Below are 27753 nucleotides of genomic sequence, written 5' to 3'. Positions count from 1 at the left end.
AACGACCTTTGGACAGGAAAAAGACGACATTGCACGCCATGAAACAGTTGCTTTTACACTAAACAACGACACGCCAAGACTGTTAAAAGAGAAAAGTTGTGCGTTTTAAATCCATCGGGGAACTTTCCAAACATCTGGCCTCTCACTGAAACTTCACGGAAGGAAGAAAAATGACGCGTAAAAGCCCCCCCAAAGAGGCTGTGATTGACAAGCACGGCAGCCAATGGCGTCCTCGGATGGAAAGTAAGCGTTCCCGAGAAAGTCGCACTGGCCAATCAGCAACGGCAAAGGAAACGGGAGGCGTATATTTTGAGCTTTTCAAGATAGGTGGGCTCTCGCGTTCTCTTCAAAGGCCCTACTAAATTCCGGCGTTGGCTAAATAACACATAATAGCGATGATAACAATAATAATAAGAAAACTAACGATGACGGGGTCGTTTATTTTAAGAAACAGATTTCACGTGACAACAACTAGACAAGAAGGAGCAAAGACCCGGTGTAAACACCCCCCGAAATGAGACAACCTACCCAGAAATTGTCCACGAAGTAGGGCGTAATCATCTTGTTCTCGTCGTCCTATTCGCCGCCCACACTTGGGAAGAAACTTAAGTTTTTCGTGTTTTTTTAAATAAAAAAAAATAGCCAAATTTATCCACAGCGAGCTCCCGCTTGGTTCCTGCCGTGCACTGCTTCGTTGCTCTCTTTCTTCCCCCCGCCCCGTCTCGTCCCGTCGGGGTTCGCCTCCTTCTGCCCCTTTTTCTCCTCCCTCCCCTGCCGACAAATCTCCACCTCTCCTCCCGCCCGCTCGGTAAATCGTCTTTCACTATTCCCGGTCGGCCAACAACGGAGCCGAGCCGCTCGGCGGAGCCAAACAGGACGAAACAGCGCTGGTGCTGCCAATGGCGTACGGGAAAGGAAACAAACAGAAAGCCAAAGAGGCGAACTCAAAAGGTGCGTTCAGTGACGTCCAGGAAACTCGGAGATGCGTTCATAGACGTTACGAAACGCGTACCACTACAACGAGTGTGAAATATCACAGCTTTGCTGTCGCAAAATTCCGTCATTATTTAAGTAAAATTACAACTTTATTCCGGTAAAATGATTGTTTTAAACTTACAAATAATAATAAGAAGAATTGGACACCTATAATTACGACTTTATTCTTGTTAAATTAAGACATTATTGTAAAAATTATGACTACGACTTCTATGATTGTAAAAAACATTACATAAAATTATGGCCGTTTGGTATTAAAATCACTTTATCATTAAATGAAAAGGGTTTTATTTTAAATTCTGACTTATTGTCAATTTCTTCTGCAGAAATGATGGCTCTGGCTATGATTTTTTTCTGCAAAATGCTAACATTGTTCACAATAAATTCCGGCATTGTTTTCATAAAATTACAATTGTATATAAGTATTTGAAGTAAATTTAAGATTATAGACATCAAATTACGATTCATATGAAAATTGCAACTTTATTCTCATAAAATGAAAACTTTATTTAGGTGAAGTTATTACCTCATCTTCATAAAATGATGGCTTAATTTTATTTCTAACATTAGTACTTTATTCCTGTTAAAATATGGCATTATTTTTGTAAAATTATTCAATCTAGAAAAATAATGGCTTCGTCATTAAAATTCCAATGACAATATGATCATAAAACGGATTTCTTTTAGTAAAATGATTACATTAAAATCTTTTGTGACATTTTTTCTTTGCTAATGTGTCGTGGGATATTTCTAATGCCAACTATGTGCCTTGGCTCAATAAAGGTTGGGGAAACACTTTTATTATAAGTTTGACTGATATGTAAAGAATAGCATGTGAAGACAAAAAAACATACAACAATGGCATGTCATCATGTAAACGATTTATTGAAACAATGTACAGATTCAAGCAATGGTAACCATTCACACACCCACCACTATGTCGTCTTACAAATATTACAAAAACAGTGCAATATATATATATTCTTTGCATGATTCAAAATATTTGGTGGCCCCAAAATTATTATTCTTATTTTATTTCAGCAGCTCACAAAAAAAGAAAAAGGCAGATCATGTAAATTAGATGAGTAAAGTATGGCGCACGTAATACTTGTATTAACTTCGTTTTTTCCCCTAAAAAAGTGGCAAATTCAAATGTATTTATTGATTTATTTCAGCAGCTTATTTGAAAAACAAGGCAGATGGTCTAAATGGGGTGGGCAGTGTTTATATTACTTAAAAAAAAATACAATCATTTAGTTATTTTCCTCAAGTGATTCATTTATCTCATAATATTTTATAAAGTAATTGTTAATTAAATATATTGCAATGATATACTGCACAGAAGGGGACCGCATCTTCCTACTGTTGCAAAGTTGCAGCCCATTTATAGACGTTAACGATAACACATCTTTCTTTTAAAAAGAGTCTGTGAAAATACATGTATGTCGCATTTTTCAACACAGTTTCAACCGAGTCTGACATACCGCCAAAAGCATATTGCTCGCTATGACGTCTGCTAGCCAAAGGCTGAGCTGCATTGTATTTGTTTACGCTCGCGACCAGATCACAAGTGAGTGACATTTCCTGACGCGTACCCAATATTTTGTGCAATATGAAAACTTGGTACACCTCTATTACTCTATTGACTGATAGGCGGTCTATTTGACCGTTTTAATCATCATCAAGCATAAGTTTACTCGAAATAAACACACTGACAGTTTGTTCCTGGATGGCAGTGGCGCTTTAGAAAATACGAACGTTCAAATTTGTAAAGTTTCGGACAAAATCCAGGCGTGTTTCCGTTTCCTCTCTTTAAGTGTAATAAGTGTAAGTTGCCAGTCGCGGTTGTGTACAAAGGAAGGGCAAAATTACTATTCAGGCAATATCTAACATTACTTTTGAGAAATGATAACATTCTTATCAAATTACAACATCATTCTTCTAAAATGATGACGATTCTGGTAAAATGGTGGCTTTATTATCATAGAAATGACTATTTTGGTCAAGTTCCAACTCTAAATTGCCTCAAATTATGACTACCGTAAATTAGCAATTTTATTTTTGTTCCAAGTACATGACTGCATTAACAAAACTTGTATTTTTATAAATTATGACTATTTTCATAGTTCCAATTAAAAATTCATTTTTTGTAAATTTTGTAAAATTACGATTTTATTGAGAAATTATTTCATTTTTGCACAATTATGGCTATGTTGCTCAAACTACAGCTTACAACGCGACTATGTTAATGTAAAATCCTAACTTTTCTCCTACAATTATGGTTTATTCTCGTAAAATTTCAACTTTACGCTCATGAAATGACAATTTATATCATAAAGCCACTGCTTTACGAGAAAGCAGAACTAGATCATAGTCAAATTACAGCTTTATTGTAAGAAAATGACTTCCTGAAAAAGTCAAATTTTCAAAGTCTCGTAATGTTCCAGTAGTATATAATTCATGAATATATGCTTTGTCAAATTCTGACTATCATAAAATTACAATGTATCCTATTTTTATCGTAAATACAATTTCAGTTTTGTTGAGTAACAACAACACTCACACATTACGGTAAAACTGCATATTGTAAAATGAGAACTATTTTTGTAAATTCATGGCTTTAATTTGCCAACTAGTCCTGAAAAATTCTGCCTTTATTTTCCTCACATTTGTACTTGTTTTGTAACGTTCCAATTGAATGTATTTGACCAAATGGTCGCTCATGACGACAGTGGGAACCATTTTAACATCGGGGGTTAACGTCTTTTTATGATAGGGTGAACAATGACAATGTTTAAAAATGACTTTTGACATGAAATAAGCCCGAGTTCCTAATCTCAGTTGTGTGCACAAGTAAAAGTGGGGCGGGGCTCCAAAAACCAAAAACCGGCAAACACAAAAAACGATGACCTGAGGATCACATGTAGAAAAGACATATTCATTCAAGTGGTGAAACCATCATGACCAACGCGCACACACAATCAAGCAGCGAGCACAACACTCGGAATGTGACAGACAAAAGTGACGTACACGCGAGGATTGGCCTTACAGTATTCCATGGCGCGCTGCTACGAACCTCTAAAGTCCAACGCGCCTGACGTGCGACTATTCGGATCAAGTCCGGAAAAGGGTTTTTATATCTGCCTGTGTTCTAAAGCGCGGGCAAGCTGGAGCAATGGGCACCCATCCTGGTCATTCAAAAGGCACACATGCACAAACGACCCTTTTACAAACTATTTTAAAGTTGACTTTTGGCAAAAGAAGCGGCGTCCACCCTGGATGGGTCGCCACTCAACTGCAGGGCTCATTGAAAAATGGCCATTTACGACTGATTAATTGGTTGTCGGAATTATGTTCCACCAAATATTGGAATCAGCCTTAAAACAAAATCCCTATTGGTTGGGCCCTATTTTTAAGAGTCTTGGGTTATGCTGATTTTCAGCCAAAGAAGTGGGGGACACCCCAGACTGGTCGCTAGTCAAATCACAAGGCACAAATAGACAAACAACTCATTATTGTATTACTACTATTACTTAGTATTTTCACGGTTGCGCATGACATTTCAGAACGTTAACATTTTACTGAAAAAATTCCGTCACCTCAACACAAAATGGTCATACCTTAATATGAAAAACAAAAAAACACAAAAGTTTACTTTTTATTTTTTTTTTAAGTTGACTTGTCACACTAGTGTATGACATTTAATCATGTTAAAAATGTTACGATCCTTTACTTTCATAAAATATCTTCTATTTTAAAAATCATAATTCACTACTTATTTACAAGTTTGTATATGTTATTAAAAAAACATTCAGTCACATTTCGGTTCACACTGAATGGTCGTACCCTCCAAAAAAAGAAAAATGAAAAAACTCATGAGCAAAATTAAATGGAAATATTTTTGGGGGGAAAGTTTGAAAATGAGAAAAATTGTTACCATCATCCCATGTTGGACTTTAGAGGTTCTTCTGTATTTATTAATTTTTTGGTCACAAAATGCCGATAATCTTATGATTTATTTTTCTTGTGTTAAAATAAAATAAAAATAAAAAATAGCAGCACTACTTCACATAAACTCCAATGGATTAAAATACTTCAATTTTTACTCTGGCCAGCAGAGGGAGAAAGGGGGCAAATAAAAACAACAATTGTGGATTTCTTTCAAATCATCATGGAATACATTCAGGCTGTTTAAAACAAAATGACTTTCACAGTATTTCCAAACAAAGGACAGGAATACTCCAGCAAAATGACATTGTACGAAGTCCCAGTGTTGTAAGACATTTTCCTAGACACCGTTAATTCCCCTCTAAATTCGAGGGGCCACCGACATGCACGAGACGAGAGCAAAACAACCGCCCACCCCCCCACCCAACCCACACCCTCCATCGCGGGAATAAAAAACAACACACACAAAAAACCCAATCATCCTCAACGTCATGCACAGGACACGACAGCTAAGATCAGACAATATGAAGAAAGAAGCTTCGGGAAAAGGTCACGGCTACATCGTCATCATTCCTATTTTTGTTTTTCCATAATTCCCCATATTTACCACGCTCTTCTGGAAAGTAAAGTCGGAATAGTACGACAAAAAAGCAATAATTTTACACATAAAAAAGGTACACCTTTTCAAATGACATTGCAGGGCTAAAAACAATTGTCATTTTAATGTGTTAATGCTAAATTTATTTTACAAAAATATATCACAACTTTCTATTATTCTTACAATTACTGTAATTGTTTATAAATATTCATATAAAATGACAACCCCCCCCATAAAACTATGTCATATTGTAAAATGTCGGCTTTATTTGACTGAAATTCCAACTTGTTTTTGTTTTGTAAAATTATGGCTTTATTTTTTACTTAAAATCATGGCTTTACTCTTAAAATTACCGCTTTTACAATTACAGCTTTATTTTTTGTCAAATTGCTCTCAAATTTTTATAACATGTATAACATCTATTCACCTTAAATTACAATTTTACACTCGTAAAGTTACGGCTATTCATCATAACAGTATTATGCCTTTCTCAAACAATTACAACTTTATTCTTGTGAAAATGACAATTCATGTTAAATTACTATGTTTGTAAAATTGAAACAAAACAATTATGTCTTAATTGCAATTTTAGTATAATCAAGACTTAATTTTTGTTTAAAAAAAAAAAAGTAAGAATTTTTTCCCCGTAAAATTACAACTTTAATCATAAAATTATAATAAGTTTATTTCCGTAAGATAAGGACGTGTAAAGTTTCAGTAAAATTACAGCTATTCCCGTAAAAATCCGACTTTTTTTCTTCATATAATTTTGCCTTTATTCCCATCCTAATTCAACTTCATTTGGGGTCATTTCATATTTTTCTACCGTTGAAGAAAACCAATTTCACGTGCGGACTTCTCTTCCAGAACACTGGGGTTCGAGTTCCGCTTTATTAAATAGCCACGAAATGATTACCGATGACGACGCGATTATGAATGGCGACTTAGGTTATTTTGTCCTCGTCCCCCTCCCCCCCCCTGTCCCCACGCAGGCCCCACGCAGGCCCACCAGGGGTACCAAAACCCTCCCACCCCATCCCGCCAAGTGTGGGCGGAAAGCGGCCCGATACCCGCTCCCACATCCTACGTCAGACAGATCCTCCCCCCTTGATAAAGGGTGTGGTGTTCCCTGGGTAAAAGAGCTTCCCCATGTTGTCTCCTGAAATCAAAAGACCTGCATGGAAATAGAAAAAGTCCATGTTTAGAAGCATAATACCAATCATACATACTGTTATTTTATACGAATGTTGTTGGGCTGGCAAACTGACCCCCCCGCGTCTTTTAGACCCCATAAAATGTGGCCAGGCGCTCTTTTAGCGGCATGGGGAACTGGTCGGAAAATTGCCTCCAGTTCTCCTCGCCCACCTGGTTCTTAAAACCGTGAAGGATCTGAAATCAAAGCACACCAAAAATCAATTGGGACGCTGAGGCACAAAATTAGGTACGCCGCCTAATTCAACACAGTATTTCAAAATTCTGCCTTGACAAAATGATAAATATAAACAGCTTTATTTTTGTAAAAATTATTAATTTATTCCCGTAGTACAACTTTATTTTCCTGAAATTTGTAATTGTAATTTTAAAAGAACATATACTTTAAAATGACAGCTTTACTTTCATAAAATTACACTGAGATGAGGTTTTAAAATGATGAGAATAAAATATCAAATTCTAAATTTGTATAACAAGTTGTGGAAATCAATCGTACAATCGTAGTTTGACAAATGCTAATAATAGCCAAGTTGTACTTATTTTTTTTAACAGGAAAAAAGTTAAAACCTTTGAAAAAAAAAATCTTAACTCATTCACTCCCAGCCATTTTCAATGAAGCAACCCCCTTCGCTCCCGGCTGTTTTACTGGATTTTGACTGATTTGGCAAGGCCCACAGAATATTGTGTTCTATTGCTATAACAACATGGAACCTAGCAAAATATAGATTACAGTCTCTTCTTTCATCAGGAAAAAAGTATATTTGTATCTGTTTCCATGCAAATAGCATTAGAATATATTTAAGTTTCATCAATATTCACATTCCTGGTGAAAACAGTCAAAAATAACCCTGGTCGATCTCTTATACTTTGCTGCCACCTGCTGGCCGTTTTCATAATAACTACCATTGCTTCAAGCGTTCTCTTCAGTTGCAGAGGCTGCATCAAAGCCTTGTGTATGCTATAGCATATAAAAAAACTTATAAATAAGTTTTTGGGAACATGGTGACATTTAAAATAGAACATATTTATACGTTTTGGGGAGCAAATGAGTTAGATGTAAGTTTTCCAATCATAATATCTCGAAAAATTGGCACAACAGTATGAGAATAGAGTTGCACTATTACAAGACTACAATAGTAATTTTTGCTGGTACGAGTTCAAAGTTGTTACCTTGTAGAACATGTCTTGCAAATCTTCCTTAGGGTTGACCCAGGATGCCACCGCGTCGCAGAAGAAGATAAAATCCTTTTGAAAGGAAAACGGTGTGAGGCAACTGGCTCACATTCTCACAGTTGATTATTTATTTTTTTTCAATCTCACCTGTACGACACCTCCCGGGTTGACGCTTATCATGGTGCAAATTCCTCGGAAAGCAGAGTCTTTCTCCTCGTTGTCTCTTATATTCCGCAGGGACGTGCACCTGCCGACGGGGAGCGCAGCTTTCAACACGGAGGCCCCGCATCAGATTGCAAATAAAACGTTGACTCACTGGGCTACGTTTTAATTTCAACGTTCGCTCTTATCTTAGCGTAACAATGAGTTAAGAATCTTCGCGAGGAGACCAATTGTTATCTATCGGTACCCCAAAAAGAGGCACAAATAAATTGAAGCTGCACACGAGACTAAGGACGGCCATTTTAGCCAAGATGAGACAAACTAAAACCCTGAAACCCATTTGCAGTGCATTTTCCTGACAAAGTATGAAAAAGAACAGCCATCCATGTGTCTGCATGCCTGAAAATGTCTGACCACATTTCAGCCTACAAGAATTCCAGTTTGAACTTGTGCTGTTCTATAAATAGAAACAAAAAATGTTTTAGGACTATTATGGCTGAATTTGCTAATAATATGCAAGTTGCGGCATATGCAATCATGCATCGTAAAAATCAAGCAAAAATTCTGAAAATAATAGACAATATTACAAGTAAACAATTTTACTACTTTTAGTAATGGACAAAGTACATTTTGTAAACTGTCAAAGCACATTATCAACCAATTAATTGTCTACAATATTGATACTGTATCTCAAAATCTATAGCCAATTCAAAGAAATGGATGTCATTTTCAGACATATGATATAAATATAAGCAGGGGGTCCAGGGCCCAAAAAAGGTTTCGAACCACTGCACCAAAGAGACCTTGCAGATCATTATTCGTACTCGTATCACACTTTCCAAATCACTGCCCTGCCGTAACCCTTCAAACCATCACCCTGCATCTCCCTAACAAAGTGCTTCTCAATTATTATATATTTTAAGAAAATATTTTGCGACAAATAGTAAGTATCATTTGTCTATAAAATCTGCAGTGGAGCTAATACTTGCACACTCTTGACAATGACAGCGCCACTGCCACCTACTGTAGTGGATGTGCAATTACGCTTTATTCTCCCCCCCTCCTAATTTGAGAAGAACTCCAACATCCTAGCATACCCTGCAGCTTGTTATTGAATTTGAATAGGAGCAAGATGGAAATGTCGGGGTTGCTTTGAGGTGAGACGATGACATGGCAGCTGGGATGCAGAGAGGGATGGCGAAGGCGGCAACAAGGCCACGTCCGTCCCTTCCCCGATTGGCCACCAGATGTCATGTGACCGCCTCGCATCTTTTAGCTCGCTAGCAGCTACAATGGACAACGACAAAAAATTAAAAACGTGACACAATAACGTGGAGTTGCCACTGAGGCAGAAAAGAAAATCACAAGTAGGACCTAAAAGAGGACAGGTTAGTCACATGGTTGGCAATGATAACAAAACTCAAGAACAAAAGAAAAAAAAAATCAAAAACTTTTTCTTTTTTTTTTTCTTTTTTTTAAAGAGGAGAGCGACAGCAAGGAGAAAGAAGAGCAACAGAGAAAAGATGAATGAAATTTAAAAAAAAGATTGAATAATACACACCAGGGTCTTATAAACTGCTGTAGCATGGGTGCCACCTCTTGAGGACAAACGTAACCAAGACGACCAATTGTTATTGCTACGGTAACGCAATCACGGTTACACACCACCAAACGCCAACCAAGACATGAGCAATGAGGAGGAGGGGTCGGGGGGAGTGGGGAGGAGAAAAAATAAAGAAAAACACACAACTCAGAGACATAAAAATCAACAGAATCTGTGCATGATCAGAAAAAACACAAGATTTCACTTGGTGTCGACTGTTAACACACTACTGCCCCCTGCAGCCAAGGAGGGTAAAAGGCAAAAAATAGGACATACATACAAAACACGTTTAAGGGAGAACACATTGACAAGTTGGACAAAGACAGTCGTAAAGATTTTTTTTTCCCCCTGTGGAATTCGTTAAAGGAGGCATATTATACTTGGTGAGTAGGCAGGCATAGCCCTCAAGTATTGGTATAAAGTTCTTAAAAAGTCAGTATTCCATAATATGTCCCCTTTAAATGTCGCGACTCATGCCTCACAAGCACATTTCTCCCTTAAACTCAACAATGTTAATTGTACACAACAAACAGAAGTGTGCGTGTGTTTTGTTTGTCTGTTTTGTCGCTGCTGCTGTTGCTGCTCTTTTCGAAACAGAAATGACAACATGACTCCGACGACATGGAGGATAGGGAGGAGACTATCCAGGCACAGCAGGTTGGGATGAGGAGGAAAGAGGAGGAGGAGGAGGAGGAGAGGAAGAGGAGGAGGAGAGGAGGAGGAGGAGCGAGGACCTACGTTTAAGAAGACACAGAACTATGAAACATTCTCATTAAAACAAACAGGCATATTTTGTGAACAAGTCCAATGACACGTGCAAAAAGCAGATGGTAAAGCTCTTTTTTTTTTTCTCTTTCGTCAAGTTTGGTGCAGGATTGTCTGGATAAAATAAAAAGTGTTTTTTTAAAGTAGAGCGGAGCCTCCAAAGTTGAATTTAAACGAAATATGCGAAAATATACCTTTACATACACTTAGTGTCGGGCTGCTCGATTATGGGGAAAAATAATAATCACCATTATTTTGGCAATAATTGAAATCACGATTATTCAAACGATTATTTTTTTTTTTGGGTACAAAACAAAATGTTTAAGCATTTAAAAATTTCACAAGGCTTCATGTTTTTATAGCAATACAACAATATTCTGTGGGCCTTGCAAAATCAGTCAAAATCTAGTATAACAGCAGGGAGTGAAGGGGATTGCTTCTGTGAAAATGGCTGGGAGTGAGTCAAGCGCACTAGTAGAATGCCAATGAGTCTCACTTGTCCCATTTTCCCATGACTGTATGACAATGTATGCACAGTAATAGGACAACTTTGGCATACTTGCAGGACAAGTAATTGTTACTGAAAAATAAATCATTGAGAGAGATTTCCGGAATTGACCGTGTTCAACTTTGGAGGTTTCGGTGTGATACAAAGTTCAACCGCAGCCCAAATGGCTGCTTGGAATGTTGTACTCCGTCTCCACTAATCATTCACCATCACATTTGAATCATTATTATCCCAGTAGTCCACTATTGAGTGGCAAAGCGGCGCCCAAATCCTGCACCAAACAACATTCAACATCAATATGCACTGACATTTAATGAACACTGAAGAAAAGCAACAAATAAAGTGACGGCAAACAAACAGGAACACATGTACACAATTCCTCTTTTATGGACACTTTGCTCTTGCATCTTTAAACATCTCAAGAGCAAAGTGTAACTTTGGACGGTCTCGAATGTGCTGTGTGTGCGCTTCCAGCAGGTGGACTGTTTGTACTCGTGCGTGTTTCCTGGTAACGTTTAACTAAAGTGCGCTTGACTTTAGCGTCATTTTGCGCATGTTTGTTTTTGATTCCAAAAGCAGTGATAACCAAGCACTGGAAATGATCTCATTTTGCTCAACTGCATAGTCTAGAAAGTATTTTTTTTTTCTACAGCTATTGCCTCTTTGTTAATCTATTTATGCTAATGACAGTGACAATCAGAACACTAGATGGCAAGACTGTACTAGTAACCTATAGAGAGCGTTTGGCCAACTCTACGTTTCGGCAGGGTAACAAGATGGCGTCCATATGTCACGCGACCAGCAGTTGACCAATCACAACTGCTGGTCGCATGACATGTGGACGCCATCTTGTTACCCTTTGTTGGCCAAACTATGTACGGCTCTGGTAACCTGTTGCCATTTTATACAACAGAGTAATGACTGTGTTCAAATAAACAGCCATACACTGCATACATCTGCAAGTAAATAAAGACAAAAATCATCATTATTTTAGTATACACTGATCCCTTGTTCATGTGCTCAATCAAGATTGGGAATCACTGCTCGGATTTTTATCGCTTAAATTGTTTGCATACTTAACAGGAAGCCAGAGGAACCAGTATGGCTCACAGCCTGGTGAGTGGCCGACGCGCTACATGTGTGTGCGTGCGTGTTTGCGTATGTGGCGGCCCCCGGCTCAGTACCGCCACAGCGTGGTACCTGTGTTTTCCAGAAGTGTCTTTGGCGTATTGGGCCTGTTAATGATCTCTACCAGCTGGTGCAGCACCACGGCAACATACGGTTGCATTTCAGGCCCTGGACAAAAGTACAACAAAACAAGACATGATGATGTTGTCAATCCCGCTGTATGCTGTCTAGGAAAACTATGCTGACATTCATAACTCTCTTCCAAATAAGACACTCAGGCACAGTGGATATAAAAGGTCTATACGCCCTTATTATTTTCCCCCCCACTGACCTACTTGTAAAACTCAGTTGACATCTTTAACACCAAAAAAATATATATATATTTTGAGATGGGAATTAGAATTAAAACACTGAAATGATGTGGTTGCATAAGTGTGCACACCCTCCTATTCATGGGGATATGGGACCTTAGACAAGATAGAAGGAATTGAACCATGGCAATAACCAACCGATTGATTAGACGGACGATTCAATCGGCCAATATTATCTCCTTTAAAATCACCCAAAAAAACAACAACATACTACTAATGATGTTAAACCATTTAAAAAAATGACTGTCATGACAAGTTTGCTCTATATAATTTATTTGGTTGTGACTAACATAACTATGAGATTCACTTTTCAAAAATCATTTCCAGTTTACCACATTTTGTAGGAACTTTATTTGTATTAAACTGGAAATTATTTTTGAAAAATGAATCTCTTAGTTATGTTAGTCAAAACCAAAAAAAATAATAATATAGAGCAAACTTATCATTACAGTCGGAGTTCCTTTTAAGGGACCAAAACATTAGTTACTATTTAACTATTACTATATACTACTATTTTAGTTAAACGTTGTATTCATTGTATGTACATATAGATTTTTATTTTTAATTTTTTTATTAGTCTGTCGATCAATCGGTTACCTGAATGTTATTTATTATGAAAGGTCCGGAGTCAGCGTTAGCAAAAAAACATTCAGGCTTCTGCTGAAAAGCAAAACATGTCAGGAGAAGCGTACTAGAATATCTGAACTATATTTATGGTTAATCAGAAGCACTTTAAATTCTGGCAGGTATGTGCTGATTCCAATCTAAGAATTTAATCATGAATAAGCAGTGAATTCCACACACAGCCACATCTCAGTTATAAGAGTCAAGCCCATTATTTCAATTATTTCCCCTATTGATTTTTTTTTTGTCAACTGATCTGTTCAGGTCATCTGTCTCCTTTTTGTATACAATTAAAAATGGCAAATAAAGTGTCAGGTAGTACAAAATAAAACATTCATGGTGTGTTGGACGGTGGCAAAAAGGGAATAGTTGTTATTATTTTGTACTCACCCATTTGTATGGCTATCTCTCCTATTGCCCACGTTGCATTGTTGCACACTGATATAAACTCGGGGTTTAAATTAGTACCCAGTATGGGCATAAAGTCAGCTGAATGAAAAGAGGGAAAAAGATGATCAGACTTGCACGTTTCTCCTCAGGCTTCTCCGGCAGAGAAAAACATACCAATGCACGGTTTGACATGCTGGAAACACGCCTTGGTCAGATCTCCCAGCAGAGCGAAGGAACTCTGACGTACTTCAGGCATTTTGTCCTAAGCATTAAAATATATATATATATTTATTTTTTTATTTTTTTATCACCTAAATTGTTGATTTGGTGTTACAGTAGGTCGATGTGGAGGACCTTACCTGCATGCACTGGTACATGAGGGTGAGGATGTTGCTGCGGGCAACCAATTGCTCAATGGTGCCTCCCAAACCTTCCGCCAGGCCGCTGAGGAGATCCAAAGCCACGATCATGAAGTCTTTGTCCGGTGCTTCGTATTGCTCTGGCTGCGACTGGTACAGCTAGCGACAGAGGCAGATTGAGGAGTCGGCAAAGTGACAAAAATATAAATTTGATCACATCTCTTGACACACAGATAGCTCTCGAAACACGACTCAATGCATTTTGCTCACTTTACCATGGCTTGAGCGAGGGTCTTCTGGACCAGGTTGACGCATCGCTGGTACACGGGCTCGCAGTAGGGCAGGAAGCCGCTCTGCAGGGCTGTAGCTACAGACGACAGACACTGAAAGAGGGCAGACGAGGTTGGACTGACAGCACTCGCACGTTGATGCGTCGTCAAAAACTGATGTCACTCACTTCTAACAAAGGGAAGAGGTCTTTGTCTTCATCCTTCAGCTGGTTCCACTTCTCGATCAGAGGAGGCATTAACATTTGGATGTACTCCTGAGACAATTACAATGTACAGTATTATGTTTACATCACATTTAATGACCGAGACAGTAGACGCACCAGGTGATGCACTTTAATCATATTTAATACATCTAATTGACTATAGTTGCATTATATTTATTGTTTTATTCTGTAAATTACATCAAATTTTATTTAACAATATTTTCTGTCACATATTTACACATTTGGTGATCTTCATTTCCCGTATTTACATCTATTGTCTAAAGCACCACATTTTCATCATATTTAATGTACCGTATTTACATCACATGTACACTAATTTCTGGACTGTAACCCGCTACTTTTTTCACTTGCGTTCGACCCTGCGGCTAATACAAAGGTGCGGCTTATCCATCAGTTTACAAGGAAGCGCAAGAGCGTCAGGCAGAGCAAAACAAACCAAGTGAGCCCAAATACAGTAGGAGCGACAGGCCGAAAGTGAGACAATTTGCGCCCTCATTATGGAAAAGAAAATAGCAGGAACCCGGTGCAGTAACATTAAAACACCTGCGGCTTACAGTCGGGTGCGGCTTATATGTGTAACAAACTTGAGTATTTCCCAAATTTAGCTAGTGCGCCTTATAGTCCAGAAATTACTGTCGCTTGTTGACGAAAACTGAAACTGCACATACCCTTCGTCACATACACAACAAGCACGCAACGTCACATCCGCAGACAGCGCGAGAATTTAAAATCCGAATCCAGTCTGGAAACTATTGGCCAGAGGCTTGAAGGTGTACCCGTACAGCTAAGGTGTTAATCTACGAATTAGAAGACATTTCAGTCATAAATGGTCAAATAAAAAGACTACTGGAAAGATCTTGTGGGGAAAAATAGTTCCATATTGCAGCTTTAACGTTCAATACACCTTCATTGTACCATATTTACCTCACATTTACTTCCTATTCAATGTCTCGATTACAGGGACACAAACAGAAGACATAGAAAGAAGTGTTGCTACCGGTTTGTTGAGATGGTGCCCCACGGAGTCGGCGAGCGTTCCGATGGCGTCGTAAAGGATGAGAAGGTTCTTGTGCTGGTACTTTTTGAACGCAAACACCAGCGTGTCCAGGATGAACGCCAGGTAGGGCACCAGTTCCGTGCACGCCTCCTCCTCCAAGGTGGCGAAGGCGCTGGCCAACATGCAACTTTTTAATTAAATCGTTCAATTATAATTTTTAAATATAATGAAACTTATTTTATCAATATTTTTTACATTTCCTATCAAAATTTACACCAATAATAAAATTAATGCATTTTTTATTTTTAAGCAATTATTATTAATTGCCCAATTATTTGACACAAAATAATTTTGTATTTTATGTATAATTGTTTATTTTAATGGTATCATTGATTCTACTTTAACAATTTAATCATAATGAATTACAAAAACAAAAGTAATTTAAATAATTATTTTTGTATTATTATTTACAATAAACCAATGAATTAATTACTGGAGTGGGTGGAGGTCATTCCTAAAGGTAAACGCCGCTTACCTGCAAGCGGCCTCCTGCACGCGCTTGTTGCTGTCCAGAATGCGCTTGAGGAGCTCGGTCATGAGGGGCTTCAGGTAGATGTCGGAGGGCTGGCTGACCACCCAGTGGGCGTAGCGGCTCAGCGTCCAGCAGGTGATGGAACGAACCAGCGCCTTTGTGTCCGACAGACACTGGACCAGGTGGGGAATCAGCTCGGGGAGGTACGGAATCATTCCCTGCATGCAGCCTGGAAACAACGAGCATGGAACTTTACAAATCTTTCGCACAATTAGTGAATGATTCTGTGAAAAGGTAGAGTCACTATACCAACAAAAGAAAATAAAGGAAACTAAAGTTTTAACCATTAAGCCAGAATTGGCGATTTAAGTCTGACATGTTCAGCCCCTTATGTGCCACATAAATTCTGGAGGGCAAAGGTGCGATTACCTTCAGCTATGGCTCCCAGCACGAGTATGCCCGACTCCTTGACGACCCATTCGGGATGGAAGAGCAGCTCTTTCAGAAGCGGCAGAATGTGCAGCAGCAGGTCGTCCCGGAACACGTTGGCCAGGATGTCCAGCGCCGCCGCCGAACATTTTCCTGGGAACACCAGCTCGAGTCTCACCACATTCCACCACTAAAAAAACAAAAAACAAAAAAACAACCCCAACGAGGACTCACGCAGGTTCCAATCCGAGATTGTGTCGTCGTCATCGTCAAGGTCGTCGTCGTCCTCATCCTGATCTTCGATGCCGTCGCCCTCGTGCTGCTGGGCGACCGTGCGGGAGCGGTGGAAGCGAGGGCGGATGTCCTGCTCGTTGTCTGGGATGGCCTCGTCCTCCTCAATGTCGCCCTGGTGATGAATTCGAAAGGCCAAATTGAAATTTGGAATGAATGAATGAGAAAATTAGAATTGATACCCAGCCCTATTAAGCATATATTCAAACACTAAAATGTAGAACCAAATCATACAAGTCTGCAAGCATAATGTTGAAAAAACGCTCAACGCCATGCAGGAGCTAACGGTAATTAGCATATATGTTACGGAAATTACAAACAACTGCTATTCTAACTCATATGGAACAGCAAAAGACAATACTCTTAAGTGATATAGTCGCTCTGGTCTGTGGGAACTACAACTATTATATTATTTATTTTTACAAACATTTGTCTACAGTATAACGCTTCAAAATTGTTAGTGCGAGAGCAAACATTTTTCCGAGGTGATTGCATGAGTTGTCCATGTTATGTCCTGGATTCACAGGTCACTTGTCATTCACACGCGGAGCCGCATCAACTGACCTTGAGCATGATGATGTCGATCTCCGAGTACTTCATCCCGTTGACGAGCACCGGCGTGAGCCTGAGGAAGAGAGGACATGACAAAAGGGCAAGGACGACCAATTCCTCACCAGCGATTGCGGCGGGTAACGTGACGGCGCCGCATGACGGATGTTTACAGTCGAGGTCAACTGTCACGGTTCTTAATCAGCGGCCAGGGTCGAGGGACAAGGCCTACCACTAATCAATTGCGTCTTACTTGGACAGGTGTCCGCACAGCACCTCCTGGCACACCGGCTGCTCAGCCAACGTCAGCCAGAACTCGCAGGCCTCCAACGCCACGTTTTCGTCTTGGTCCTGCGTCCTCAGGAGCATGTACTGCAACCACAGACGAAAGGTAAGTCGTAGTTCAGAGAATGCTGTAATGTACGTTTAAAGCTACCAATGTAAGTTACACTGTTTCTGTGATAAATATTCAAATATGAACTCATTCACTCGCAGCCATTTTCACTGAAGCAACCCCTTCGCTCCCCGGCTGTTTTACTGAATTTTGACTGCTCTTGCAAGGCCCGCAGAATATTGTGTTCTATTGCTATAAAAACAAGAACCAACCAAAATAAAGATTAGAGTCTCTTCTTTCATCAGGAAAAAAAGTATATTTGTATCTGTTTCCGTTTTGCAGCAATTAGCATTAGAATATAGCTAAGTTTCGTCAATATTCACATTCCTGGTGAAACCACTGTTAAAAAGAGCTTGTTGCAACATGGCCCTGGCTGATCTCTTATACTCTGCTGCCCGTTTTTTTTTTTTTTATATATATATATAAACTACCATTGCTTTAAACCAGTTGTGCTCAACCCTGGTCCTCGGGTACCCCTGTTTTCCATGTCTCCCACAAGCAACACGTGTGTTTCACACGATCAGCTAATCAGCAAGCTCTGCATGAAGCCTGATAACGATCTTCAGCTGTGTCGGCTGGGGAGACATTGAAAAACAAGCTGGATAGGGGTACTTGAGGACCGGGGCTGAGAAACAGTGCTTTAAGCCACCTCTTCATGTCAGAAGCTGCTTCAAAGCATTCTGAATGCTCTTGCATAAAAAATGTTTTTTTTTTTCTTCTTTTTTTTAAACGTATAAACATGTTTTGGGGAATGAAGGACAAAGTATTAAAAAACGTTTTACATGTTTTTGGGTTTGAATAAGTTAAGAGTAAATCTTGAAATGTAGATGAGCTAGGTGGGTTTTCTGTATAAAGAGCACGAACATCCACATTTAGTGCACATAGATATTTGAAGGCTGGTTTCATTTGGCCAAAAAGTCAAACAAATGATGACATTATGGACAACTACAATCCAAAGATATTGTTTGACTTAACAACATGAGATCTGGTATGAGAGAAAAACAGTTGCTACATTTCCAAGCAGCAAAGGAATCTTCACCCATCACTCCACTTTGCCACATCGAACATGGCAGCAGAGTTGACGTACGCCTCGGCGGTGTCTACGTAAACGCGCGTAAGGTAGCGTCACCCACCTCGATGATGCTGTGCATGTGCGGCAGCAGGCGATCCAGGCGCACTTCCAGCAGCATGACAAGCGCTCGGCACACGTTCTTGCGCACCTCGGCCTCCTCGTCGGTGGCCAGCGCAAACAGGTTCTACACAAAGGGGAAGGAGCATTTATTGGTAGTACTAGTGACTTTCCACTAGTCTGTCACAAATAGTTTTTTGATAATGGCTGCTGTATTCATTTTTTTGTTATCTTGGACTTGACTCTGACTCCTTGGTATTTGACTCAGACTTGATCAAGAAAAATACATTTCTTTAAAATGATCTGTCGTCGTATTTTGGGGGAAATTGTATGTACCAAAAATACTAGTTGTATCCATACTTGGTATCAGTATCGATGACTACACAAGAGTTAAGTACTTGTACAAGTATCGGTCTGAATAAAATGCAGTATTGAACATCCCTAGTGCTAATGCTAGCTTAGTAGACAGCGTCCTCCTCATACAAACATTGAAGAATTCAATTAAATTGGCTTGTGTATGGGAAGACATACATCAGTCCAGCCTGCCCAAATGAATTGAAATCCAAATTAAGCTACATAATTAGCCCTGCAGAAAACCAACTGACAGATAGTTAGCATCCGCCCTAACGACGGAACCGTAGACAGCCGTCGCACATGACTCCACACAAAGCCGAGATCCTGCGACGCGGCGGTCACACTTGCCTCGATGAAAGCGTCGATGTGCAGCATGAGGGCCTGAGTCCTGCTGATGATGAACTGATTCACACAGGCGATGGCATGAGACCTGAGAACGTACAAAGCGCATCAAAGTGTCGGCCACATGCTTCGCTGGAGGGCAAGCGCGCAACTGAGTGTAGCCCTCGTGTGTGTTTCCATGAGAATAAAAGGTGCCTTTATTGGCTCGATGTGAATAAACCTGATCTTCGGGCTGCTGTGCTTGAAGAACTGCAAAAATTTGGGGATCATGATGTTGAGCGGACGATCCAGCATCTCGCTGTCCAAGACTTCTGCGGAGTCCTCGCAGATCTTCTGAAGGGTGCCGAAGGCTCCCTGAACGACAAGGAAAAACACATTAAAGCAGGGCTGGACTGGCACACAAAAAAAGAAGTAATTGCCCATGTAATTTGTCTTATGCCTAACATGTAGTTCTGCCACTGTTGTTTCAGTTTTCTATTTATATTCAACATTTATGAACGGACTGTTCATCCATCCCTTTTCTTAACCGCTTGTCCTGGTCCCTTTAAACTGTGTGCCAGTCTCTTGGGGGTAAAATGTAGGAAAAATAATCCTTAAAAAGCACTGCATTGGCCTCCTTTCGGGCAACTGCCCTGTATGCCAGATGGCCAGTCCAGCCCTGCTTTAAGACCCCATTTTGAAGATAACGAGCCAAGTGCAGCAATCCCTCACTATTCGTAGAGGATAGAGCGGCGCAGAGATCTCGTCCTGAGTGACTCTACCACTAAATAACATTTACAGTTGCATGAGAAAGTAAGGATATATTAAGTTAAGTTAAGTCTGCAAAAGTTCCACTAACATCCCACGGTAAACTTAAGCTCTTCCACCCTTCCAATTATATATTACTACTTTCCTATTTAGACTGAACTTCTTAGAGAATTTCAGAAAGAGCACACACACACACACACACACACACACACACACACACACACACACACACACACACACACACACACACACAAAACATGAAAAGGTTGAGTTTTTCAGGAAACACTTAAACAAGTTGAACAGAAAAAAAAACCAAGATGAATTTGAAAATAGTGAACCGCTCACTTCCTCACTCACACTTAAAACGCGCACACACGCTAATGCAACAAGTGCAGAACGCACGCCAATGCGGCCTGATGCCTTTCCAAATGGGTTTCCATGGAAACTGTTGCCATGGCGGCACTGCCATCGGGACAGACGAGACAGAATGTGGGGGAGCTGAAAAGGATGAATAAGTAATAACGAGACTGGCCTCGCCGCAAATTTGTTAAGCAAATGTGCTAAACATAACTGGTAGCTCCTCCGTGTCATCAGAGAAGGGAAGCGACGTGGGTGTGGTCGTGGAAGCATTCCAATGATGCCAAGCTTGAGTATAAAGCCCACCGACCGCGAAAAGAAAAAAGGCACCCCCCTAACCAGTGGTGTGGCGAGACGTTTTTTTTTTTTTTTAATCATAAGCGTCCATGATGTCACTCATTAACCATCAGTGAACCAATGAAAATGATGCAAACCTTTTATATTCAGTGTACTGATAACACCATTAAAATGGGTTTGACAACCCCACTTCAATATGGTCAATATGAAAATCTGTTTAAAAAAAAATTAATCAATAAATAAGGATTATGAAACAGAAGTGCAGACATGTACTGGATCAATCTTCCCCCTCCACGAGCATCGTAACCAACAAGCGGACCCCCAATCTAAATAAAGTAATCCGCCGTCACCTGCTCGCCTCTTTTTATAGAGATGACGGATGGCCGGCGTACAAGTGCTGCTTCGGGGACGGCTTAACCCTTTAAATCCACCGGTTGAGGATGTCACAAGGGCTAAACAAGTGAAATTGACATTGGAGGGCTTTTTCAGGGATTTCCCACCCAGGCTCAAAATTGTTTTGTCTTCTTGAGTACTGAGTTGTTGCGTTTTAGTTAATTTTGTAAACATAAAATGTAGTTTCAGTTTGTTAACATAATTGTTTTTTGAATTTTAGTTTTATCATTAGTTTTTGTTAACTAAAATAACCTTGATCGGTACTCGCTCATCCCCATTTACGAGTGTCGATATGATCATCCCAGCCAGCATAGGATTCTGCTTAAATGCTAATTAATAGACTTCTGATGACAACATGAAAAGCATCGAGGTCACACGTGTCAAGATCCGGTCCTCGAGGGTCTGAGGCATGTTTTCGAGGTTTCTCTACTCCAACACACCTGATTCAATGATCAGGATGATTATCGGGCTCCTGCAGAGCTTGCTGATGAGCTTAAATATGAATCAGCTGTGTTGAACATGGCAAACCTCTAAGGCCCCGCCCACACGAAAAGCCAGTTATAATGTATCCTCACAAGTTTCTTACCGTTTAGTCCGTTTGTCCACACGATGGCGTGGTTTGGGATCTTGAAACCGATCGCTTTTGAAACCGGGCTCCAGAGTGGAAAGATTTCAAAAACGCGCCCCGTACGTGTCCGTGTGGACACCAAATGCAGGATACTCCTCCAGTGATGAAGTAATGGTCGCAGCTCGATGACGACACATTGTCGCAGATTGATGACGTGTGCGCCAATTCTGGCGTGACTGCGCGTGAACCGCCTGTGTCAACAACAATGGCGGATAGCCATGTCGTAGTCGTTTTGCGCAGCCTCCTTAGCTTGCTTATGCTTTTACAGCAAAATATTTTGCTTCTTTATTCCCACGTTCAACAAACGGTGTTGTACTTGAATCACCCGCCATTGTCACTTCCCCTGTGTTTGTCTTTTTCATGTTGTTTTGATACATGCAAAGCCATTTTCGTTCTGTAGATTACAATAAATTAGAGAAAAAAAAAGTGTTTGTCTTCTTCGCTGATTCTTCTTCTACGCTTGGCGTTAACTCCCAGTGGCTGCACCACAGCGCCACTCCAGACTTGGCATATACATTACAGCCGTTAAAGGTCCTCAGCATCTTCTTTTGGACACACGCAAGTCTTGAAATGCTTCTGTGTGTACAAGATTTGAGGAACAAAGCCGGCTTTGCTTTCGTCTGGACGGGGCCTCAAACATGCGCGACTCAGGCCCTCGAGGATCGGACTTTGACACCACTGATCTAGATGTAGATAAACTGATCTGTTCCACATTAAACAGGCATGATCAAGCATTGAAAAGACAGCTTCACACTTTTCTTAGATGTGTGTTGAAGTCATGAGTGGATGGAAAACCCTCAAAACACAACAGATCACATGACCAACTCCACAACAACAAAGTCAGTCACAAAGAAACACGATCACGCAGACATTTTAGCACCAACTTCACCATCAACAACTAAGAGGCTTTGACGCGTCCAAGCTGCTTTCCAAAATCACGGTCACAGTCTTATAAGGAGTTGCTACGTTTGCTGCCACATTATAAGCCTCGTTCGCACACGTCGCGATTCTTAGCAGTGACCTCAATCTCCGCGCAGGAATAAGCTTCATCGGCTAGGCGACACGTGTCGTTTTGAAGAAGATAACATTTCTCTGTGGCGCCGCTTGTTGTCGGCATAAAAGATGGCAAGTTTTTGACACGATGAATGCAATGCACAGTAGCAGCATGTTGGACTTGACAAGGCTCTAAAAGAGTCTAATACTTGACGATACTATCTGACAACGAATCCGTCGTTGGTATGCAACAATGCTTTGCAGACACTTCTGAGTCCCTGTAAAGTGAAAATGTCTTTTAAATTTAGCGCACCAGAAAAGAGAATTCACAACCCTGCCAAAATGGAATGAAATAAATAAAGGGTCTTACAGGGTTAACTGTTTACAGAAAAAGGGGGGTGGAACGGCATTAGTGTTGACTAATGTGCCAAAATTGTCAGTAAAATGAGGCCATGTGGCGTTCTGAACAGAAATTCCACAATGAATAATCTGTAATTGCGTCTGCCACTCCAGCTGCGAGACGCTCATCTGGCTGGTGGGATACGATCCAGGACAGACGTCGCTTTGTCGCCGAGCCAGATCCCATCCGATTCCACACGAAGTAATAAAATACAAACACGCCACTCCTTTTTACCAGATAGACAAACATGCAATGAAAAGAGCAGCATTTGCTCATACGCCAGGTTTATCTCATGTCTAAATGATGTCATCGCAAGGATGGGAAATATTGCAGGAGGCACCTGTAAATCTCAAGGGCCGGCGGACCTTCCTGACACAAAAGACGTTTGGTCAAACTCCGACCTCAGTGACCTGAGTAATTAAACTTTCCTGCTTTATAGCCAGTCATCAAATTACGCGGCAAATCTCCGACCGCAAGCAATGACGTAACCTCGACTGAGTCTCAATTTTTCATCCTCCTCGTCGTTTTGCATACATGGTTGAAATTTGGGTAACAAATCACACACATTCTCAAGGACAAGTTTATCTTTGAACGAGCTCTGAAAATGGCTTCAAACCAAAACGTCAAATTCCCTTTTTTGTTTCAGGGATGCTTCTGAAGACTTTCAGTCTGAAAGTCTCGCCATCTCACCTCACATGTGTTGTAGTCTTCAAAATCCAGCAGCTGGCACAGTTTTGGTAAAAGCTCCGGCCAGTTTTGCAGCTTTCCCTTGGACGCGATTGTGGTAATCAAAATACCTGTTTGGGCAGAAATCGTAAAAATTGTACGATGCAGCAAATGGACAACAAATGGATCGGGCTACACAGAAAACAACCTACCCACGGTGGCGCGGATGAGCGGCGAGGGGTCTCCGATGTTTTGGAGGCACTCGATCTTGATGAAATCTGACACTCCAGGAGGGAAATTCTGGTAGTGAGCTTTCACATTGTTCTTCAGTATTAGGCCGCTCAGAGAGCGCGTGGGCTCGTCTTGGAGGGGGAGGGGGAATGAACAGAGGAAAAAAAGAGAGAGAATGAACTGTATAGTCGACACTGGCAATGTTTTTCCTGTGCATAATTTTAGACAGCCTCCATTTCTAAAAGCCGTGACACAAAAATTGTTATCTGGCCGGCATTGCACTCGCTGTGCGACATTTTTAACTGCAGTTGCAGTATTACACCACAGTGACTGAGCGGCGCTGTAACACAAACAGAGGAAGTTCATTCTTAAAGTGGAAGTCAACCGTAAACATTTCTTGACAAAAATATGTTATATGTTACCTCACTCGTCTAAACATGACATTTTCATTAATATTACATGTGTGGAATATGAGTTAAGCAGCAAAATCCAACCATTTTTATCCATCTCTTGGGGCGGCCATTTTGCCACTTGCTGTCGACTGAAGATGACATCAATGTTGCTCTGGTCTCCGGTAATAACCAATCACAGCGCAGCTTCAGAGAACAGGAGAGCTGTGATTGGTCGTTGCCTGAGCCCTGAGCAACATTGATGTTATCGTAATATTAACCAGAATACCATATTTAGACTAGTGGAGCTGTATAGAACATATTATTGTCAAAAAAAATGTGTGGCTTTCCCTTTAAACACTCAAAGAAGTAAGAGGACAATTTGTTTTTATTCTTACTGCAAATGTGTTTCTTTTCAAGGTAAATGTGTCCAATGTCCAACTTCATAAGTCTATAAAAGTCAGTGTGATCCGTTACAGATTCTGTTGATTTGGTGGAGAGAGGCTAAAAAAGGAGGTTAACAACAATATATAATAATAATAATACCATGGTGTTATAAAACATGCAGTATGCTATCAACAGGACAGGCAGGTGAACAGAATGAAACCCATTGTGTAAAAAAAGGAACAATTGTTACTAAAGTGGAGACGGCGACAACAACAATAATACGATGTTACACATCTGAGACTAATGAAGTGAATAACGGCAAAATGTCTTGACGCCACGGACATGTAGGTCATTTGCAGTGCAGACAAGCGGAGTGGCGGGCTGAGTGCTGCCAGGAATTGGGTTTAAAATTAGAGTGACCCATATTCCCCGAGCGCCTCATCATCAGCGGCCGACAGGTCGGCGGAGTCACAGCCATTAGGGCGCTTACATAAAAAAATAAAATAATGACGTAGTCCAGCGAGCCGATGCATCGAGGAACAAAAGCGTCACAGGCAACCTTACCTTCTGATTTGAGCTTGGTCAGAACAAATATCAAATAGTTGTTAAAGTCGGGAAACTGGTTCAGCTGCTCCAGTCTCTGTGGAAAAAGGTGGTTGAGGAAAAAACGCAGATTGCAGAACAAAAACAAGAAGGTCTGTGTATATTAACAGTGTACATCATGGATCAAAGGATTCAAAATGAAGGTGACCACGCCCCTTTTTGCCAGATATATAAACATTTGACGTGCTGTAGCTCCCAAACACCAGCTCCGATTGACCTCAAATTTGAGATTTACTGCTGTGAGATCACCAACAACAAGTACAGCGAGTTTCATTCAACTCCAAATCTGCTTGGTTCAACCCACTGAGTGATTTTGCATGGAATGATGACCCTGCTATGATTGGAGATCGGAGATTGAAACCATTTGTCTATTTTACAGCCTTAAATGAGAGTGAACTGATTATACATAGAATCTTTTCCTCTCCTAATCGGACTTGCAACATCAATTCGGCCGTCACGCACAACCCTCTCATCTGCACAAAACACCACGCACACACACAATCTAATATGAGTTCACCCTGGAGTCGCAGGGGACGTTTGCTGAAGATATTAAAGATATTAAATCCCCTCGAGCGCAAGACGAGCCAATAACAGCTTCAGACACCGTTTGAAAACTTAGAACCACACAGCCATTTTGGACGGTCATTATAGTCATAACGACACATTCGCAAAAAATACACAAGTGCAGATCTATTAGGACGGGTGGCCTTACTTTGATTTTTTTGCAAGGGTAATAGTAATAATAATTTATTGTCTTGAGTGAATGATGGGGGCTAATTGTGGCAGGGCGTCCATTTCAGCCGTGATTGCCAACCACTATTATCCAACTTCACTTCATTGGCCCAAAAATTACTTCCTAAATTGTCCATCCATCTATGCCAGTAACTTATAGTGACAGGCAGAACAACCAAATGATCTTCCACCAAATGGCACAAGCAACAAGTAACCTGTATAATATTGATCAATCTCCCAGACCTGCTTCTAACTAAGCCATACATATAAAACCCAATTATACAGTCCAAATTAGTAACTACGGAACTGGAAACAAGATTTGAACCCCGAACTTCAGAACAGTGAGGCAGATGTGCCAAACGCTCTGCCACAATACTGCTCCATTCATTTCAAACTAAAAATAACATCTGTTTATATTGCTTCTGCTCCTTAAGTCAGCGGCATAGATCCCATGAGGTAAAGAGATTTTTTTTTTTTTAACAATCTATTTTGCGTGATCATTCCTCTCTGCTCATGCAATGGACTACTCTGTCATCTTACTGCACATGTGCAGACATCAGCTGCTTTCAGTGTCAGTTGAGAAGGATGGGGTAGATATGACCTGTAGTGTCACATGAGCGATACTTTTCATCACGAAGAGGTTTTAAGGTGGTCATAATAGTAGCAGTGCGTGTGTGTGTGTTTGCCTTGGGGCCCTAAATGATTAAACACACCCCTGTCTTTAGTGCAGAAAATATGCTAAATAAATTTTTTTTTATTAATGCCCATTACTGTATAGAGTGCAAAACATGCAAACACGTGTAAACATACACATTCATACACAAATGAAATTTAACCACAACATGTCGGCACCTGTGTGTTTACAATACATAACGGTAAACACCCCGGCTAGCATCGGCTAACGTTAGCCAGCCCCAACATAAAGGCAAAAAAAAAAAAAAAAGGATACTTGCTGGACAGATCTCTGCGTGGACGTATCCGGCGACTGGGACTCCTTGAGCAGCTGTAAAATCTGCTGGAGTCCTTGCTCGTCTGGCTTCCACGCACACTCCATATTTGCTTTGACTGCGGATATTTGGCAAAAAGGCAACACAGCGCCGAGCTAGCAAGAGGATTTACCCCGCATGAACGATACAAGGGGCGGGGGCAACACGAGATCCGGTGAACGGGGCGGGGAGAGGAAAGGAGTCCAATTGTCTCGCCTTTCTCGTGTCCCTCGGGGACACTTAGCCGATGTATTCCAGCGAGGCTGCGTGTCCACTGAGGAAGAAGAGGAGAAGCGTGTCTGGGGTGTCTGACATGGGCCTGTCAAAGCGGAGACACCCGCGTTGAGGTGCGAGCTTAGCCGGCCGATAGAGTGTGACGAAGGCCGACCGCGCTCCAGCAGTATTTAACTGGCTTGACGGGGCAGATGACAGGCGGCTGCGCGGTCCTAGCACCCGTTAATTGGTTTTGTTGTCACCATAAATTATCATTGTTTTGATAAAATTGAATCAATCAATTAATCTATCTATCTATCTATCTATCCATCCATCCATCCATCCATCCATCCATCCATCTAT

General features: G+C 40.6%; 2 protein-coding genes and 1 long non-coding RNA gene across 7 annotated transcripts in view; 1 reads left to right on the top strand and 2 right to left on the bottom strand.

Annotated features, from left to right (window-relative positions):
• The window catches only part of fcho2 (FCH and mu domain containing endocytic adaptor 2), a 44757-nt gene extending 43825 nt beyond the window's left edge, over positions 1 to 932 (bottom strand). The window contains exon 1 of one of the 4 annotated variants that reach the window (XM_086097561.1): positions 529 to 932. In XM_086097561.1, the coding sequence (XP_085953687.1) occupies positions 529 to 561 (33 nt within the window). In that variant the 5' untranslated portion in view covers positions 562 to 932. The remainder of the gene's footprint in view (positions 1 to 528) is intronic. The other 3 variants (XM_086097558.1, XM_086097559.1, XM_086097560.1) reach the window with 3 other exon arrangements.
• LOC147161515 (uncharacterized) lies at positions 705 to 17594 on the top strand. Its single transcript, XR_015097317.1, has 4 exons — positions 705 to 951; positions 15312 to 15471; positions 17127 to 17289; positions 17411 to 17594. It is a non-coding gene; the product is annotated as an uncharacterized LOC147161515 (long non-coding RNA).
• tnpo1 (transportin 1) lies at positions 1858 to 27592 on the bottom strand. Of its 2 annotated transcripts, XM_086097562.1 has the most exons (24): positions 27141 to 27591; positions 25421 to 25496; positions 24062 to 24211; positions 23874 to 23980; positions 19589 to 19722; positions 19375 to 19456; positions 18677 to 18799; positions 17403 to 17521; positions 17165 to 17225; positions 16544 to 16715; positions 16310 to 16462; positions 15884 to 16109; positions 15349 to 15520; positions 14295 to 14381; positions 14113 to 14220; positions 13838 to 13996; positions 13653 to 13740; positions 13479 to 13577; positions 12166 to 12261; positions 9651 to 9726; positions 8075 to 8174; positions 7925 to 7999; positions 6811 to 6931; positions 1858 to 6716 (listed from the first exon to the last, which is right to left on the bottom strand). In XM_086097562.1, the coding sequence occupies exons 1-23, from the start codon at positions 27243 to 27245 to the stop codon at positions 6824 to 6826; spliced, it is 2676 nt and encodes an 891-aa protein (XP_085953688.1). In that variant the 5' UTR covers positions 27246 to 27591; the 3' UTR covers positions 1858 to 6716; positions 6811 to 6823. The 2 variants fall into 2 exon arrangements, 1 of the variants encoding a protein (XP_085953688.1); XR_015097314.1 differs by lacking the exons at positions 1858 to 6716; positions 6811 to 6931; positions 9651 to 9726 and having other exon boundaries at positions 27141 to 27592.
• Positions 27593 to 27753: the final 161 nt, after the last annotated feature.

The sequence above is a fragment of the Leptonotus elevatus genome, chromosome 15 (genome assembly GCF_054856555.1).
Source record: "Leptonotus elevatus isolate MCC_2025b chromosome 15, RoL_Lele_1.0, whole genome shotgun sequence".
Taxonomy (NCBI): domain Eukaryota; kingdom Metazoa; phylum Chordata; class Actinopteri; order Syngnathiformes; family Syngnathidae; genus Leptonotus; species Leptonotus elevatus.
The sequence above is the reverse complement of the archived record's forward strand: the minus strand, read 5'-3'. Positions and strand labels throughout refer to the sequence as shown.

What these genes read in the sequence shown, in the direction of transcription:
- tnpo1 (XM_086097562.1), bottom strand. Translation starts at nt 27,245, where the DNA reads ATGGAGTGTGCGTGGAAGCCAGACGAGCAAGGACTCCAGCAGATTTTA. An exon ending in AGACCCTCGCTCAAGCCATG is followed by an intron (nt 13,997 to 14,112) that starts GTAAAGTGAGCA and finishes CTCTGTCGCTAG; the next exon opens with CTGTACCAGTCGCAGCCAGA. An exon ending in ACCCGGGAGGTGTCGTACAG is followed by an intron (nt 8,000 to 8,074) that starts GTGAGATTGAAA and finishes TCCTTTCAAAAG; the next exon opens with GATTTTATCTTCTTCTGCGA.